The sequence below is a fragment of the Coregonus clupeaformis genome, chromosome 9 (genome assembly GCF_020615455.1).
Source record: "Coregonus clupeaformis isolate EN_2021a chromosome 9, ASM2061545v1, whole genome shotgun sequence".
Classification (NCBI taxonomy): domain Eukaryota; kingdom Metazoa; phylum Chordata; class Actinopteri; order Salmoniformes; family Salmonidae; genus Coregonus; species Coregonus clupeaformis.
The window spans coordinates 55,446,417-55,463,781 of record NC_059200.1 but is presented as its reverse complement, the minus strand read 5'-3'; the positions used below and the strand labels follow the sequence as shown (position 1 = coordinate 55,463,781).

General features: G+C 41.5%; 1 protein-coding gene across 2 annotated transcripts; it reads left to right on the top strand.

The window, feature by feature from the left end:
• The first annotated feature begins 6,355 nt into the window (after positions 1-6,355).
• LOC121574112 (CTD nuclear envelope phosphatase 1A-like) lies at positions 6,356-14,765 on the top strand. 2 transcript variants are annotated; one of them, XM_041886716.2, is made up of 9 exons: positions 6,357-6,840; positions 6,936-7,094; positions 8,661-8,727; positions 9,574-9,692; positions 9,863-9,934; positions 10,270-10,386; positions 10,941-11,052; positions 13,425-13,509; positions 13,637-14,765. In XM_041886716.2, the coding sequence occupies exons 2-9, from the start codon at positions 6,990-6,992 to the stop codon at positions 13,695-13,697; spliced, it is 738 nt and encodes a 245-aa protein (XP_041742650.1). In that variant the 5' UTR covers positions 6,357-6,840; positions 6,936-6,989; the 3' UTR covers positions 13,698-14,765. The 2 variants fall into 2 exon arrangements, with proteins under 2 accessions (XP_045078670.1, XP_041742650.1); XM_045222735.1 differs by having other exon boundaries at positions 6,356-7,094.
• The last annotated feature ends 2,600 nt before the right edge of the window (positions 14,766-17,365 follow it).

Here is a 17,365-nt window from a genome sequence, read left to right as displayed (position 1 = left end):
CAACTCGTCGTGTTTGGAGGACAAAGAAGGCTGAGTTGCATCCAAAGAACACCATACCTACTGTGAAGCATGGGGGTGGAAACATCATGCTTTGGGGGTGTTTTTCTGCAAAGGGACCAGGACGACTGATCCGTGTAAAGGAAAGAATGAATGGGGCCATGTATCGTGAGATTTTGTGCAGGGGCGGTGTGTTCAATAGGGCGATATGGGCCACGCACTGCCAAACGGGAAAAGGAAGGGATTTTTTTTCTAATCAATTATATCACGGCAACAGTAGTTATCAGTGTTCTAATCTGATCTGACTGCCACTAAATGTCCAATCAGGCTAAAGTCGTGCTTCAAATGGCCCCCCCCCCCCTTTTGGGGCGATTTCAGTCAGGTTGAAAATCGCCCAGAAGTCTGTCATAGACTCCCATGTAAAATCTATTTTTTCAAATTTCAGAGCTTTCAATACAATCTCTATGGGTTTCTGAGGGCTTGCACTTACGGCGCTTTCGTCATACGTAACGTAACCATGAACGTAACTAAGAAAATAGCGGGTAGCAGCGTCTCTGTTGCGACCTGCAGTGTGGCGTTATCTTATGTTTTTAATTTGTACACTTAGTGGCGTTATTTTATGTTTTTAATTTGTACACTTAGTTTACAAACATTCTGCCAACCATGGATTTCCAGTGGTGGGTTTTGGACTGATCTTGTTGATCGTGTACATACCCGCTACGAACGGACTAAATAATGAAAACGCTGCTGGCAGCGGAATCCAATACAGCAGAACAAACTTCCCTTACCCACCACCTTGCTGATTAATGCCCAGTCACTGAGGGGGAAAGCGGATGAGTTGTCAGCGAATCTGCGCTTCCAACACGAATATCGGGAGGCCTGTTTGCTGGCATTTACTGAGACTTGGCTGGATGACAGAGTCCCGGACAGAGAAGTGGAGCCGGCCGGCTTCACCCTGGTCAGAGCGGACCGCGATCTGACAGTCACAGGGAAAATCGATCCTGGTAAGAGAGCGACTCTGTACCCCCGACATTGAACTGCTTTCTGTGTCACTGCGACCTTACTATCTGCCCCGTGAGTTCCCCCAATTGTTTGTTACCGTTGTGTACATTCAACCAAAAGCTAATATAACAAAGGCATCAGAGATTATTTATAATCTGTCACAGAAACTGGAATCCATCTCCCCAGATCAGTCAATAAATGCTTCTGGTATTGACTTATATGCTGCCCCTGTCTTCATGTTGTTGCTGGACATATCTTTTTTAAAATGTGTGTAGGTCACCTAAATCATCAGAAAAATTGCCCCCCCTGAGAATTTTTTCAGGAGCCGCCACTGATTTTGAGTGAAAACCTCCTTCCATCAGCAAGGGCATTGAAGATGAAACGTGGCTGGGTCTTTCAGCATGACAATGATCCCAAACACACCGCCCGGGCAATGAAGGAGTGGCTTCGTAAGAAGCATTTCAAGGTCCTGGAGTGGCCTAGCCAGTCTCCAGATCTCAACCCCGTAGAAAATCTTTGGAGGGAGTTGAAAGTCCGTGTTGCCCAGCGACAGCCCCAAAACATCACTGCTCTAGAGGAGATCTACATGGAGGAATGGGCCAAAATACCAGCAACAGTGTGTGAAAACCTTGTGAAGACTTACAGAAAACGTTTGACCTGTGTGATTGCCAACAAAGGGTATATAACAAAGTATTGAGAAACTTTTGTTATTGACCAAATATTTATTTTCCACCATAATTTGCAATTAAATTCATAAAAAATCCTACAATGTGATTTTCTGGATATTTTTTTCTCATTTTGTCTGTCATAGTTGACGTGTACCTATGATGAAAATTACAGGCCTCTCTCATCTTTTTAAGTGGGAGAACTTGCACAATTGGTGGCTGACTAAATACTTTTTTCCCCCACTGTACTAATAATTTGTCTGTCTGCATATTTCAAGACATGGCATATGAGGGTGCAATCAGATACCCGATGGGTTGGACGATACTTTTCTCATCAATCATCTTGAAAAAACGTATACTTAAATACTAGAAATCAACCAATCCTCAATCGTTAACACAATGGAAAGGTCAAATGCTTTATTATCTAAATGTTGAAAGTGTGTGGGCGACGGAGAGAAAGAAAATGATGCAGAGTGATGCGGGCGCTAGAGATGGGGGTGTGAGCAGGTGGGTCTGGACAGGGTGATGTTGTTGATGTTTGTGTGTGTTTGTATGCTGTCGTTTGTATGTGTATGTTTCATATTGTTAAAAAAATATATACAGTAGATACCACACCACAGTAGATGGGACGTTCCCAAAACCTTGGGCTAGTTATAAAAACTGTGAACGAACAACACGGCGAGTAGCTAGTAGCAAGCAAGTCTGTGATCTCAGAACTTCTCTGGAAGACTCTTTTCGAAAACGTTTGTTTTTCACTAACGTTTCTCATCATGCCACTGATTGCTCAGTTTGGCCGGACGGCCAGCTCTAGGAAGAGTCTTGGTGGTTCCAAACTTCTTCCATTTAAGAATGATGGAGGCTACTGTGTTCTTGGGTACCTTCAATGCTGCAGACATGTTTTGATACCCTTCCCCAGATCTGTGCCTCAACACAATCCTGTCTATGAGCTCAATGGATAACTCCTTCGACCTCATGAACTGGGTAGGTACCTTCGTAGTTACTGTCAGGACCGGCCGGGGGTGTGGGCTGCATTTCTGCCTTGGGCAGAATACGCTCAAAACTCCCTCCTTCACTCCTCCACTAACCTCACATCCTTTCAGTGTGTTCTAGGCTATCTGACGTGCACTGTCAACTGCTTTTGCTCTGACGTGCACTGTCAACTGTGGGACCTTATATAGACAGGTGTGTGCCTTTCCAAATCATGTCCAATCAATTCAATTTACCACAGGTGGACTCCAATCAAGTTCTAGAAACATCTCAAGGATGATCAATGGAAACAGGATGCACCTGGATGCACCTGAGCTCAATTTCGAGTCTCATAGCAAAGGGTCTGAATACTTATGTAAATTAGGTATTTCTGTTTTTCATGTTTAATACATTTGCAAAAATGTCTAAAAACCTGTTTTCGCTTTGGCATTATTGGGTATTGTGTGTAGAGTGATGAGGGAAATAAATAATTTATCAATTTTAGAATAAGGCTGTAGTGTAACAACATTTATACAACGGGTGGGTCTAATCTTGAATGCTGATTGGTTAAAAGCGCATTCCAGCCGGTGTCAAGGGGTCTATTCCACAAGTTGCCACCGGCTAAATCTATGATGCCTATTTACTCTGTTCCATCTGACTGCGCAATCCACTGTCTCATCAGCCCAGCCAGGGAACTTATAAACTTGATCGCCACTATAAAAAGCATCTAGACATTATCTCACATTTCCTTTAGACTAACATTTCATTTTCAACAGCAGAGATTTGTATAAACCTTGCTGTCTGTCTCTCCGACATTTGCAACATTGTTTCAATATTGAAATTCGATCTCCTGTTGTCTCATAGTAATGAACGTGTCTGGAGTCGGGACGAGATAGACAGGCAGGCAGCTGGCATCATTTTAATGGATTTTTACCAAAAAATGTCAGTTGAAAAAAGGTAAGTGATAATGACCTCGAAGCCGGTGTTTGGAGGATATATTGACATGGTTTGCCGGCCCTTGACTTTGTCTCGGGCCTAACATCACCCGTGCCAATACATCCTCCAAACACTGGCTTCGAGGGCATTATCACTTAAGTGGAAAAAGTCAAGGGGTCTGAATACTTTCCGAATGCACTCGCTATAAATGCCGGAGTTTGTGGTAAACTATGAACAGATGAATTGACCGGAAGTAGGAACTTTAATTTCTAACAGTGAAATGAAAATACACTCATTTCAGATCGTGGTGAGGAGATATGTTATATTTATGACAAAAACTTAATGTTGTTAACATTAGAAATGATTATATAAGTGGCAGAGCCCGTGTGAAATTCTCCTTTAACCCTAATTTGTTCCAGGGGTACCGTACTACTATGGCTGACCCTGTAAAACAACACATTTCACTGTACCTATTTAGTGTGTGACAATAAAAAAATGTGTAATAGAGCTCACCCACTGGATCATATGCATCAGACTATAAGGCACTTTGATGGCTAGAGCTCATTAAACAGCCTACAAGGCAGCATCCTGCCTTATCAGCCTCTGAGGCTGCTATTGAATCTGATCAAGCTCTGAGGCTGAAAGCTAATCTAATCATCCTGTCAGGAATGGACCTCTGTAAATTTAAATATTATTCACAAAACATGAAGTGTTATAATTATACAATTATGCAAGCTAACAATCAGCATACATCGCTAACAAGACTGCCTAGCTAACTAGCTAGCTAGCTCACAAGACTAGCTAGCTAAGTGAGCTTGCTAAGCAGCCCTGCTAGCAAACTAGCTAACAAGCACAACAAATATTGCTCATCTAAAACAAATCAGCCCTGTTGTTGTTAGTATCAGTGATATATCAGTATAAAGTTGCCTTAATTTTGAAAGATGCTAGCTATATTACCTTTTTTCCTCCATGGAGTGAACGTAATAAGTGTTACATGGAGAAAATAAGACCTCTCTGAAATGAAAATGGATGGCCCTCCCTTCAGCAAAATATATTTGACCTAAACCCTCCCTGAACACTTAAAAAAAACTAGTGACCCTTACCTATACCCAAAATAATAATTAAAACAAATAGTGGATAGCAGAGAACATGTCTGACATTTACCCTCACTTCTTGGACAGACCAGTTTTAGAAACTGTTCTTTGTCCTGTAAGTATTACATGGCAACGCTGTCACGATCGTCGTAAGAAGCTGAATGTCAAAGAAACAAAACAATGATATCCCCATATGCATCAGAGTCACATCTTTCCCAGGGTATTTTACAGCTTGTTTCTAGCATAACGCATTGCAGACTAAAGCACTGTTATAGATCACTTTATATAATCAGATACGTTTTATTTTCTTCAAAATCTTAAACTAACAAGGGGTAGGCCTGTGCTTTTTGCCATTTTCATTCATAAAAAGTAGACCTATGGCATATCCTCTTATACCCCCTCAATTCGAGTCTTGGTTTTAACTTAACAGCCCTTCACTGACACGGCGGTAGGCTATTGAAAAGGTGCATGGTGGATGGAGGAATTGACTGACAAATCTATGGATATAGCAGCCTATAGCCTAATTTCGTCTGTCAAACAGGTATGCCTACTTCTTATTTCTTCAATAGGAAGAAATAGGCTCCAACACAAAGCCCTCTTGTTGTTAATAAAGTCTAATTAAAATGAAGACTGTTTAAATGAATTATGCCTACTCAAATGTGCCTACTTTCAGCACCATGAGCTGTCCATTTCCGATTGATTTTTTCACAGCTGCTGCTTCAAGTTTCAGCACCACAATGATGTAAATGTAAATGACTCTAATCTGGATTATTCTGAAGTCTCTAATAAATAGGCCTACATCATGGGCAAGAAACATATTGTTTTTAATCAAATCAATTATAGTAGTAGCAAGCTATCAAAGTTGACCTCTGGTCCTCCTCCTCATATTCACGCTCTCCTTTTTACACTGAACACAACATAGGCTATAGGCTAGGCCGTGCGTAAGATTATACTAGGACTAATCCCCAAAAATATTTTTGGAAGAAGCCTTTGACTCTCCTCATGAATTGCCACCGTAGGCCTACACAGCACAGCCATTTGTTAGGTAGCACACAAAACGTTTTTGATCAGCAAGAGCAGAGCAGGCCGGGGCTCAGGGTTGGAATATCCATTGCAGTGTGTAATGCAGCCTAGTTTTATTTACACCATCCCAGCAGCTATCTTAGAAATATATATATATATAAGTTTGCTCTGTGCTTCACCAAGCATGCACTTCGTAGCCTTTAGTCTATGGATCATTTGATTGAGACCACACTTAATTTTTTTGCCTATAGGCACACTTGATATTGCGTGCCCAGCAGAGAATCAGAGATGAGGGGTGGCATAGGGCACACATAGATATATAGCCTAATACTAATTCTAAAACACTGAGAAATATTGAAATTTCATCAATTACAAATTGCATGACCCTCCCCTGGACTAGATTTTTTTATTTATTTATACTAAACACTCCCCTTGACTGAAATTGAAAAAGCATGACCCTCCCCCATTTTCCTCTAGGTACCCATTATATTCATTTCGATCCATCCCCTAGGCTTCAGCTTTCTGGCTCTGTTTGAATGTGGCTCGATGGCTCGTTGTTCCTTGCATGCGATTGGCTCTAGTCTTGGAGGCGGAACGCAGCCTGGGATACAGGTTGCCTGTCAGGCGCTGTTCAGGGCTTAAATGCCCAACGAGCTTCTCTCAACCTGCTACGAAAAAGTCACTTCCGGTCGTAGCTGTTGCTGCGTTCACATACTGGTCGGAACTAGGAAATTCAGAAATGTCCGACTTGCTAATAGGTGGTAGTTATACACGTGCCGCGTTAAATCAGCTAGCAAGTCGGAATTTTCGAGTTTCCTAGTTCTGAATAAACGCGGCATGTATACCGCCTAGTCGAAACCACTTAGTTATGGCGGCGCGCTGTCCATTTCCGGATTTGTTTGAAGGCTGTGTTGACGGCGTATAGTTGGGACTTTTGGCATATTTCGTCAACCAACTTCAATCTGTCAACGTAACTAAGCAAAGTTAGAAGTGCATTGTTTGGATTTTATAAGGACGTTTCCTTTTATGCACTTTTCTAGCTTGCCAGGGCTAGCTAAACTAGCGACCGGGTACCAGCGAATGCTAGTTGCTACTCGTTTGGATTCATCGCTTTCATTTTTAATGACGGTTTAGCTAGTTTGGCTACTTTTTAAAAGGTATGTTTTCATTCATTTTCAGTCGAGTGTGGCGAAAGTGGGATTTGAACTGAGCACACGATTGCTATTAGTCGGTGTCTTTACTTGACCTGCAGGTGCAGGTTCTGGAGGGAAGAGGCTGGTAGAATACTGTTTCAGTGACAGTCAACATGCTGAAGACCCGTCAGTGTTTACTTGGCATTCGCACTTTCCTCGGAGTGACGTCTAGAATATGGGGGTTAATTCTGTACATACTCAGGAAACATTTAAGGACGGTGAGTATTCTAGAACTAAATATGTAATACATTGGCCCCTACGATGGGATTTCCCCAAATCAATATCACTTGGATAACTGATAATGGTAGTTGGATAAACTAATAACACACTTGGCCCATTTGGACTTGCCAATGCTCTTGAGACAGTCCTTCTGAAGCTCACACACACACCAATATATATATTACAAGGTCTGAATGGTACTTCTACTGTACTATATGATAACTGAAATCTTGGAAAAGGTTATTGTTTTGTAGCCACAACAACTCTGACTGTGAGTATACATTTACACCTACTGAAATTCCTTCTTTACTTCTTGGTTTTGCTCATGCTAGGAAAGCAAAAAATGCATTGCACAGGAAGAAGCAGAGTTGTATTCTGACATCTGTCATGGGCAGTGTTTATGACACTGTATGGTGATGATTGGACTCTGGACTTTGGATATGGATTTAGATGTTTCAGGTGTAACTAAGCAGAGCTGGGAACTCTATACACACTCTGAAATAGTATTTTATTTCAAGTATCATACTTGAAAATAAGAAATGCAAGAGCACCAGGATAAACCAAAACATCTGAATCTGACTATACTTTTTACAAAAAAGTGCAAATGCTGACTTTTACAAGACCTAAACCAAGTTCTCTCATAAAATATGATTAACATTTTTCTGAAAATATTTTTTTACCAGTTTAGCTGACAATTGTATATTGCCTAGTAGAAATGCTTGCTGTATAGATGGTTGTATATTCCCTCTCTCTGTTGACGCACTGTAGTGTAACCTAGAGCTTCCCATCTGTTCAGATTTGATAATGGCTCTTCAGACAAACAACCCATTAGGATGACCTTTCCCTGTTTTATGTAACCACTTGACTAAGGGGGTCATTTCTCTCCAACCAGCCAACTATAATCAGCGTGGTAAGCCCTATTAGCCACTCACTCCATTGTTCAGCAGATCCTATAACAAGTTTTTGCTGCAGAACCGAACCAATCCACTGTAGTAGGAAAAGGAGAAAGTAATAGCTGGACATTCTGTCAATAAAGCGTGGTGACTGTAAGCAGGTTTTTGTTTGTATCAGCTCTACAATACCAGCTAAAGTATCCTACTCTATCTGTGTGTGTGCACAAAGGCCTCACAAGGCTGCCTGCCTTGAAACTACCCGTTGCGTTGCATCTGACAGTCCTTGACAGCTGAGGATGTGTGTACATGTGTGCTTGAGTATGTGTCTGTTAAATATAGCCCCGGTGCAGAGGGCAAATTGAAGTGTGAGTCCTGGAGGAGAACCACTGTGTAGGTGTCTAATCTATGTTGGAGGAATATTTGAAAGAACAGAACGGTGACAAACTGTGTTGGTGTCATTGGAACTTAATTTCACATGTCTGGAACCCATTGAAATCTTATGTAGTTCCAGGTGCATAGTAAAAAACTAAATATTTGACAACTCCAGCACACTGCTATTGCTCTACAATGTATTTAACAAATGGCCTATTGTGTTTATAAAAAAAACAGTTTTGGGAAATTGTCATTCTTCAGGTTCTCAATTGTGACAGTTGCTCATCTCGCCCTCTGCAGATAATCCAGTACCAAACAGTGCGTTATGACACATTACCTCTGTCGCCTGTGTCCAGAAACAGACTCAGTAAGTATCCTGTTTACTTTCAACAATACTATAATAATAATAATAATATATTTATTTTATATAGCGCTTTTCATTATACAGATAATCTCAAAGACGCTTAAAAACAAAAGTACATGTAGTTCTTGGGACGAACAAGTCAGTAAGACAGGTCCGGATCATCAGGCCAGCCCTTGCAATCCCCAGCTTCTCTGCAGACTCAGTGGGTAGATACTCCTCAAACGACATGTAGCACCTACCTGGGTGATGCCGGCATCCTCTAGATTTCTCTAGTGCGCCAGAGGCTCACTACACATCAATTATTGGGATAGTCCTCCTTGGAGTGAGAGATCCACTACAACAAGCCTCTGTGATGTCCAAGCCTGTGCTATCTCCAGTTTCAAATAAAAATGAAAGCAAGCTAGCCTCTGGGCTATCTGGACAAAACTGACTTGCCGGTCTTATGAGACCGCTGAATAGGTATATAAATAATTAAAACTTACTAGGCTAACAAAATAAAATAAAAAATGCAATAAAAAAACACAAACAATAAAATATTTTAAAATGTACAGGAGCTCTCTGCCTAGTCTACCTCATGGCGCCATGGCAACCACAAATTCATAGTGTCTCATAAGAAGGTCAAAGGGTCTTAGCCTGGTCCCAGATCTGTTTGTGCTGTCTTGACAATCTTATTGTCGCTATCATGATTAGCAGGACATTGACAGTAAGAGTTGGTGTGATGGAACAAACCGATCTGGGACTAGGCTATGAAACCAGGGATCTATGGCTTAGGTAGAAATTGATAAATGAGAGGTTACTTGTTTAGTTTTTCTCTCTGGTATTGACTGTGATTGGGCTCTTGCTCATCAGATGCTGTTAAGAGGAAGATTCTGGTGCTGGATCTTGACGAGACCCTAATTCACTCCCACCATGACGGGGTGATGAGACCCACAGTGAGACCAGGCACTCCACCGGACTTCATCCTAAAGGTAATGGCCTATACGTTCACTGTCTGACTGATTTTAATTAACGTCACCTTGTCAACACACACACCAGACTGACCAACACTCATCGTTCACTAATTAACTCCAGGAATGTGTCTCCTAACCTTACCTGCTTTCTCTTATTTTCTTTCTTTTTCTTTCTCTCTCTTGTGAAGGTGGTAATCGACAAACATCCTGTCAGGTTTTTTGTACATAAAAGACCGCATGTGGACTTCTTCTTAGAAGTGGTGAGTGATAGGCCTTTTGTGTCAATATCCAAATAATTATTCAAATATACTAGTAAGCATGGACATTATGGAGGATTAATTGTCTATGTAAATGAGTTTGTGTTTGTAGGTTTTCAAGAGGCTAAGGAAATTATAAGTATTGTGTTTATTCTCTCTACTGTAGCTCTTGGAGATGAGAATAAATGTGTTTGTGAAAAGTGCATTGACCTAGCATTAATTCTAATTTGAGGTTGTAGACTACAGTTAATTCATTTGTAATTGATTAATCACTTGTACTTATTTTGAACACATTTGTCTGGTGGTTCTCTCTTGCCTGTTTGTTTCTCTTTTCTTAGGTGAGTCAGTGGTATGAGCTGGTGGTTTTCACGGCCAGTATGGAAATCTATGGCTCAGCTGTGTCTGACCAGCTAGACAAGGACAGGGACATCCTGAAACGAAGATACTACAGACAGGTAAACAAACCCACTGACATGTTCACTTCAACTCTGTACAGTTATGCACCCTGCTCAGTCTTAGTCTGAGGGCTGGTTTCCTGGACATGGATTAAGCTTAGTCCTAGACTAAGCACTTTTAATTCTGTGTCCAGGGAACCGGCCCTGAATGTCTATTTGTCATTATTTAGAGCAGGGGTGTTAAATATACGGCCCACGCCGGATCCGACCCGCAAGCCCATTCAATCCGACCTACGGGTGGTTTGAGAAAAAAACCTAGCTCAATCGACATTGACATAACTAAAACCAAATCGAAACTGTGTAGAAATGATAATGGACCTACATTTATAGTCTCTTCACTCTGTCCAGCTTGCTAACAGTCATCAGTCAGGGAGCATCGAAAATTCCAAAAGCAATGGATAGAGGACTATGAAGACCGAATGTGGCCCACGGGGAAAAATTAGTTTGACACACCTGATTTAGAGGTTCTCTCTGGAAAGGATGTACAGTTAGACTTATCACTCATTTGCAACATATAAAACTCAAGTTTATTCCTCTTTCTTTTCTCTGTCTAGCACTGTACATTGGATCTGGGTAGTTATATTAAAGATCTTTCTGTGGTGCACAACGATCTATCTAGTGTAGTCATCCTGGACAACTCGCCTGGGGCCTACCGCAGCCACTCTGGTAAGCAACTGCTACGATGTTATATTTACTACATGTACAGTGCCTTCAGAAAGTATCCACACCCCTTGACCTTTTCCACATTGTTGTTACAGCCTGAATTTAAAGTAGATTACATTTTGATTTTGTGTCATTGATCTAGACACAATACCACTTAATCTGAAAGTGGAATTTCGTTTTTTAATTTTTTACAAATTAAGTAAAAATGAAAAGCTGAAATGTCTTCATTCAATAACTATTCAACCCCTTTGTTATGGCAAGCCTAAATAAGTACAGGAGTACATATTTGCTTAACAAGTCACATACGTTGCATGGACTCACTGTGTGCAATAATAGTGTTGAACATGATTTTTGAATGACTACCCAATCTCTGTACCACACACATACAATTATCTGTAAGGTCCCTCAGTCGAGAAGTACATTTCAAGCACAGATTCAACCACAAAGACCAGGGAGTTTTTCTAATGCCTGTGATAGGAAAAAACTGAGGATGGATCAACAAGACGACATCCGACGTTCCTTAGTGGCCTAGTTACAGTTTTGACTTAAATCGGCTTGAAAATCTATGGCAAGACTTGAAAATCTATGGCAAGACTTGACAATGGCTGTCTAGGAAGATAAACAACCAACTTGACAGAGCTTGAAGAATTTTTAAAAGAATAATGTGTAAATATTGTACAATCCAGGTATGCAAAGCTCCTAGAGACTTACCCAAAAACACTCACAGCTGTAATGGCTGCCAAAGGTGATTGTATTGACAAGGGGTTGAATACTTATCTAAACGCATCTAATCAAGATACACTCGTCAAACATCTCATTCCAAAATCATGGGCATTAATATGGAGTTGGTCCCCCCTTTGCTCCTATAACAGCCTCCACTCTTCTGGGAAGGCTTTCTACTAGATGTTGGAACATTGCTGCGGGAACTTGCTTCCATTCAGCCACAAGAGCATTAGGGAGGTCGGGCACTGATGTTGGGCGATTAGGCCTGGCTCGCAGTCAGCATTCCAATTCATCCCAAAGGTGTTCGATGGAGTTGAGGTCAGGGCTCTGTGCAGGCCAGTCAAGTTCTTCCACTCCGATCTCGACAAACCATTTCTGTATGGACCTCGCTTTGTGCACGGGGGCATTGTCATGCTGAAACAGGAAAGGGCCTGCCCCAAACAGTTGCCACAAAGTTGGAAGCACAGAATCGTCTAGAATGTCATTGTATGCTGTAGCGTTAAGATTTCCCTTCACTGGAACTAAGGGGCCTAGCCAGAACCATGAAAAACAGCCCCAGACCATTATTTATCCTCCACCAAACTTTACAGTTGACACTATGCATTGGGGCAGGTAGCGTTCTCCTGGCATCCACCAAACCCAGATCCGTCTGTCGGACTGCCAGATGGTGAAGCGTGATTCATCACTCCAGACAACGCGTTTCCACTGCTCCAGAGTCCAATGGTGACGAGCTTTACACCAGTCCAGCCGAAATTTGGCATTGCACATGGTGATCTTAAGCTTGTGTGCGGCTGCTCGGCCATGGAAACCCATTTCATGAAGCTCCTGACGAACAAGTATTGTGCTGACGTTGCTTCCAGAGGCAGTTTGGAACTCGGAAGTGAGTGTTGCAACCGAGGACAGACGATTTTTACGCGCTTCTGCACTTAGCGGTCCCGTTCTGTGAGCTTGTGTGGCCTACCACTTTGCGGCTGAGCCGTTGTTGCTCCTAGACCTTTCCACTTCACAATAACAGCACTTACAGTTGACCGGGGCAGCTCTAGCAAGGTAGACATTTGACGAACTGACTTGTTGGAAAGGTGGCATCCTATGACGGTGCCACGTTGAAAGTCACTGAGCTCTTCAGTAAGGCCATTCTACTGCCAATGTTTTGTCTATGGAGTTTGCATTTTATACAACTCTGTCAGCAACGGATGTGTCTGAAATAGCCAAATCAACTAATTTGAAGGGGTGTCCACATACTTTTGTATATGTAGTGTATATTAGTGTTTTATGTTTTTAAAAATCGTATCATTTTTCTGCCACTTTGACATAAGAGTATTGTGTGTGGATCGTTGACAAAAAAGGAGAATTAAATCAATTTGAATCCCACTTTGTAACTTAACAATGTGTAAAAAGTCAAGGGGTGTGAATACTTTCTGAAGGCGCTGTACATGTGCGACAACTCACACAGGAATATCTCATGTGTAATTGCTTATCTACCACACTGTTATTCCAAACTAAGTTTAGGTAGATGCCAAGTGCCATTTTCCTGGGATTGAGTTTGTACCCAAAAGGGGCTTATTGGGTTATGACCCTTTTCTTCTTTTGTCATCATTAATCTGTCCTGTCTCCTTATCCTCTTGTCAAACATTTGTGTGTTCACCTCACAGACAATGCAATACCCATCAAATCGTGGTTCAGCGACCCAAGCGACACAGCTCTTCTTAACCTGCTACCCATGCTAGACGCACTGAGGTATGTCTCAAAGATATTACACCTGTGATGAGCTGCCAAGACTAGTGACCCCTCATCATAACTCATTAGTATGTTGTTTTTCCATAGTAATGCTCCAGTTCCTCTTTTTCTTCCTCTCAAATCTCAGGTTCACCTCAGATGTCCGGTCCGTCCTCAGTCGAAACCTCCATCAGCATCGGCTATGGTGATTCGCCATCGGTGCTAGCGTCCGCAGCTCCACTTCGTCTTTTTAGAATGCCTTCTCTGCTGGTTGTTGCACGACCCCCTCCTCTGCTCTGCCCACATCTCCCTCAGCTCCATGGTGTGTGACTCTTTTTAAGAAGGGTGAGGACAAAGACTGGGGGCCACAAATACAGAGGGGGGAGCTACGTATAAGGAAGGAAAACAAAGTGGAGAGGGCAAACTTTTTATTTTAAATTTTTCCTGAATGGAAACTCTTGCCTTAAAGTCCTTGGATTCTGGGAGTGCATTTCGAGTGTTTGTGTAAACGTGAGAGTATGCTTGCATTAGGTACATTTTTTGTTGTTGTTGATGAAATCTTTTAAACTATTGACTATGGAAATACTGATGATATGAGACTATGAAGAAACCAGTCATTCCTTATATCCCATCACATCTTATTATGGTTTATTTCCCTAGAACTCAACTTTCTCCACTACTTTACCCAGTCTATCATTCTTTCTCAACATTTCTGTAAATCTCTTGCTTTTACCATCTACAACTAATAGATAACTGATCAAGCCTCAATAGAACTGAATATTTACTCAGTGGTTAGTGATGGACTGGGCCTGGTCAGGTTGGCAATATCTTTCAATTATTGGGATGTATGGATTTTTACTGAGGAGTTGAACAGGTTGATATGAAATAATGGAAGTTGCATCCATTTGTTCAGAACGTAATTTTTTTACTCTAAAATAAATTGCTGTATTCTATTCAGAGATTTACCAAAATGACAGAAATGACTTGAATGTTGTGTAGTTAATACAGAAGTAAGATTTTGACCATACTTCTCCATCCACAGAGCAAAGTTACGTTTTATTTTCATTTTTATCAAGCTTTGTATTCATGAGCATGTTTTCTTCCTTGGACTTTTTCAAGCCTGAATTACACCCATTCTCTTTCACATTATCCCATTTCCTTCAATGTAACTCCAACATCCTGGCCCCATTGAACAATGTAAGCTAAGGCCTTGGATGGGTTTCTGTTGGTCAGACATCAAGTCTATCAGTGTTTCCAATAAATTGCTTGGCATCATACTCTTTTACTGACCTTCATTCATGATTGTTGTCTCATGTAGTTTCCTACTGCTTCTATTTTGTGAGCTTTATTCACTGCATTCCATGGTGAATCTCTGAAACATAAAATTCAGAGCAATATTTTAGCATTGGCTGACATGGATCCATACGGTCTATACATGGATCACACACGTGACTATTCTGCATTTATTAATTATTTAATTGAGAGACTTTTCCTGTAAGTGGAAATTCATTTTCTGACAAATACAGGCCTCTCATCCAACCTGGAGCAGGACAGAAGGGTCTGAATTGGGCAAGTGTCCAGGGGGTGTTTCCTGAAAAGGGGCCCCTTCTTTCTTCTCATTTAGTCCTGCGAACTTGCCAAAAACTGTCATATTGACCATGATATTGCAATATGGTGTAATTGTAGACCGCAATTTGGGGCGTTTCTTGATATCAACGCCCATTGTTACCTGCCATTGGTCAGTTCCTGCACTGTCCCACACTGTTTATAGAGGAAACTTATTTTTTACTTGGCGTGAGCTATGAAACAGCACTAAACTTGAAATGTACTCTTGTCCAACACCTCAAAATCCAATTGATAGCCTACAACAAACAAACTGTAAAAAGAGTCAGTTACACAGTTAACATGAACGTTTATTGAAGACCATTAAAAGTTGAACACTTTACAACAGTCTAACACTGACAAAAACAAAACAAAAATGTGACACTGTGTGTATTTCTGGCAAAGTGAGATGCTATAACTCTGGTGGCTCCAGTTATCCTCAGCTAGAAACCTCAATCTTAAAACCTGATCTCCACTGTATATAAATATACACTATACAGTGGGGGGAAAAAGTATTTAGTCAGCCACCAATTGTGCAAGTTCTCCCACTTAAAAAGATGAGAGAGGCCTGTAATTTTCATCATAGGTACAAGTCAACTATGACAGACAAATTGAGAAAAAAAAATCCAGAAAATCACATTGTAGGATTTTTAATGAATTTATTTGAAAATTATGGTGGAAAATAAGTATTTGGCCAATAACAAAAGTTTCTCAATACTTTGTTATATACCCTTTGTTGGCAATGACACAGGTCAAATGTTTTCTGTAAGTCTTCACAAGGTTTTCACACACTGTTGCTGGTATTTTGGCCCATTCCTCCATGCAGATCTCCTCTAGAGCAGTGATGTTTTGGGGCTGTCACTGGGCAACACAGACATTCAACTCCCTCCAAAGATTTTCTATGGGGTTGAGATCTGGAGACTGGCTAGGCCACTCCAGGACCTTGAAATGCTTCTTACGAAGCCACTCCTTCGTTGCCCGGGCGGTGTGTTTGGGATCATTGTCATGCTGAAAGACCCAGCCACGTTTCATCTTCAATGCCCTTGCTGATGGAAGGAGGTTTTCACTCAAAATCTCACGATACATGGCCCCATTCATTCTTTCCTTTACACGGATCAGTCGTCCTGGTCCCTTTGCAGAAAAACAGCCCCAAAGCATGATATTTCCACCCCCATGCTTCACAGTAGGTATGGTGTTCTTTGGATGCAACTCAGCATTCTTTGTCCTCCAAACACGACGAGTTGAGTTTTTACCAAAAACTTATATTTTGGTTTCATCTGACATTCTCCCAATCCTCTTCTGGATCATCCAAATGCACTCTAGCAAACTTCAGACGGGCCTGGACATGTACTGGCTTAAGCAGGGGGACACGTCTGGCACTGCAGGATTTGAGTCCCTGGCGGCGTAGTGTGTTACTGATGGTAGGCTTTGTTACTTTGGTCCCAGCTCTCTGCAGGTCATTCACTAGGTCCCCCCGTGTGGTTCTGGGATTTTTGCTCACCGTTCTTCTGATCATTTTGACCCCACGGGGTGAGATCTTGCGTGGAGCCCCAGATCGAGGGAGATTATCAGTGGTCTTGTATCTCTTCCATTTCCTAATAATTGCTCCCACAGTTGATTTCTTCAAACCAAGCTGCTTACCTATTGCAGATGCAGTCTTCCCAGCCTGGTGCAGGTCTACAATTTTGTTTCTGGTGTCCTTTGACAGCTCTTTGGTCTTGGCCATAGTGGAGTTTGGAGTGTGACTGTTTGAGGTTGTGGACAGGTGTCTTTTATACTGATAACAAGTTCAAACAGGTGCCATTAATACAGGTAACGAGTGGAGGACAGAGGAGCCTCTTAAAGAAGAACTTACAGGTCTGTGAGAGCCAGAAATCTTGCTTGTTTGTAGGTGACCAAATACTTATTTTCCACCATAATTTGTAAATAAATTCATTAAAAATCCTACAATGTGATTTTCTGGATTTTTTTCCCTCAATTTGTCTGTCATAGTTGACATGTACCTATGATGAAAATTACAGGCCTCTCTCATCTTTTTAAGTGGGAGAACTTGCACAATTGGTGGCTGACTAAATACTTTTTTCCCCCACTGTATACCACGGCTTGCTGTCTTGTGATCTGTCTCATGTTGTACCGATTATCAACATGGACAAGACTGAATTCTGTTGAATTGTCAACTGGACTAAATTCTTATTAGGAAGATGTTGCTGTTCAGAATGACGTGTTTATGACTGTTGACGTTCACAGGAATCTGCAAATGCTATTTTGAAAGAGC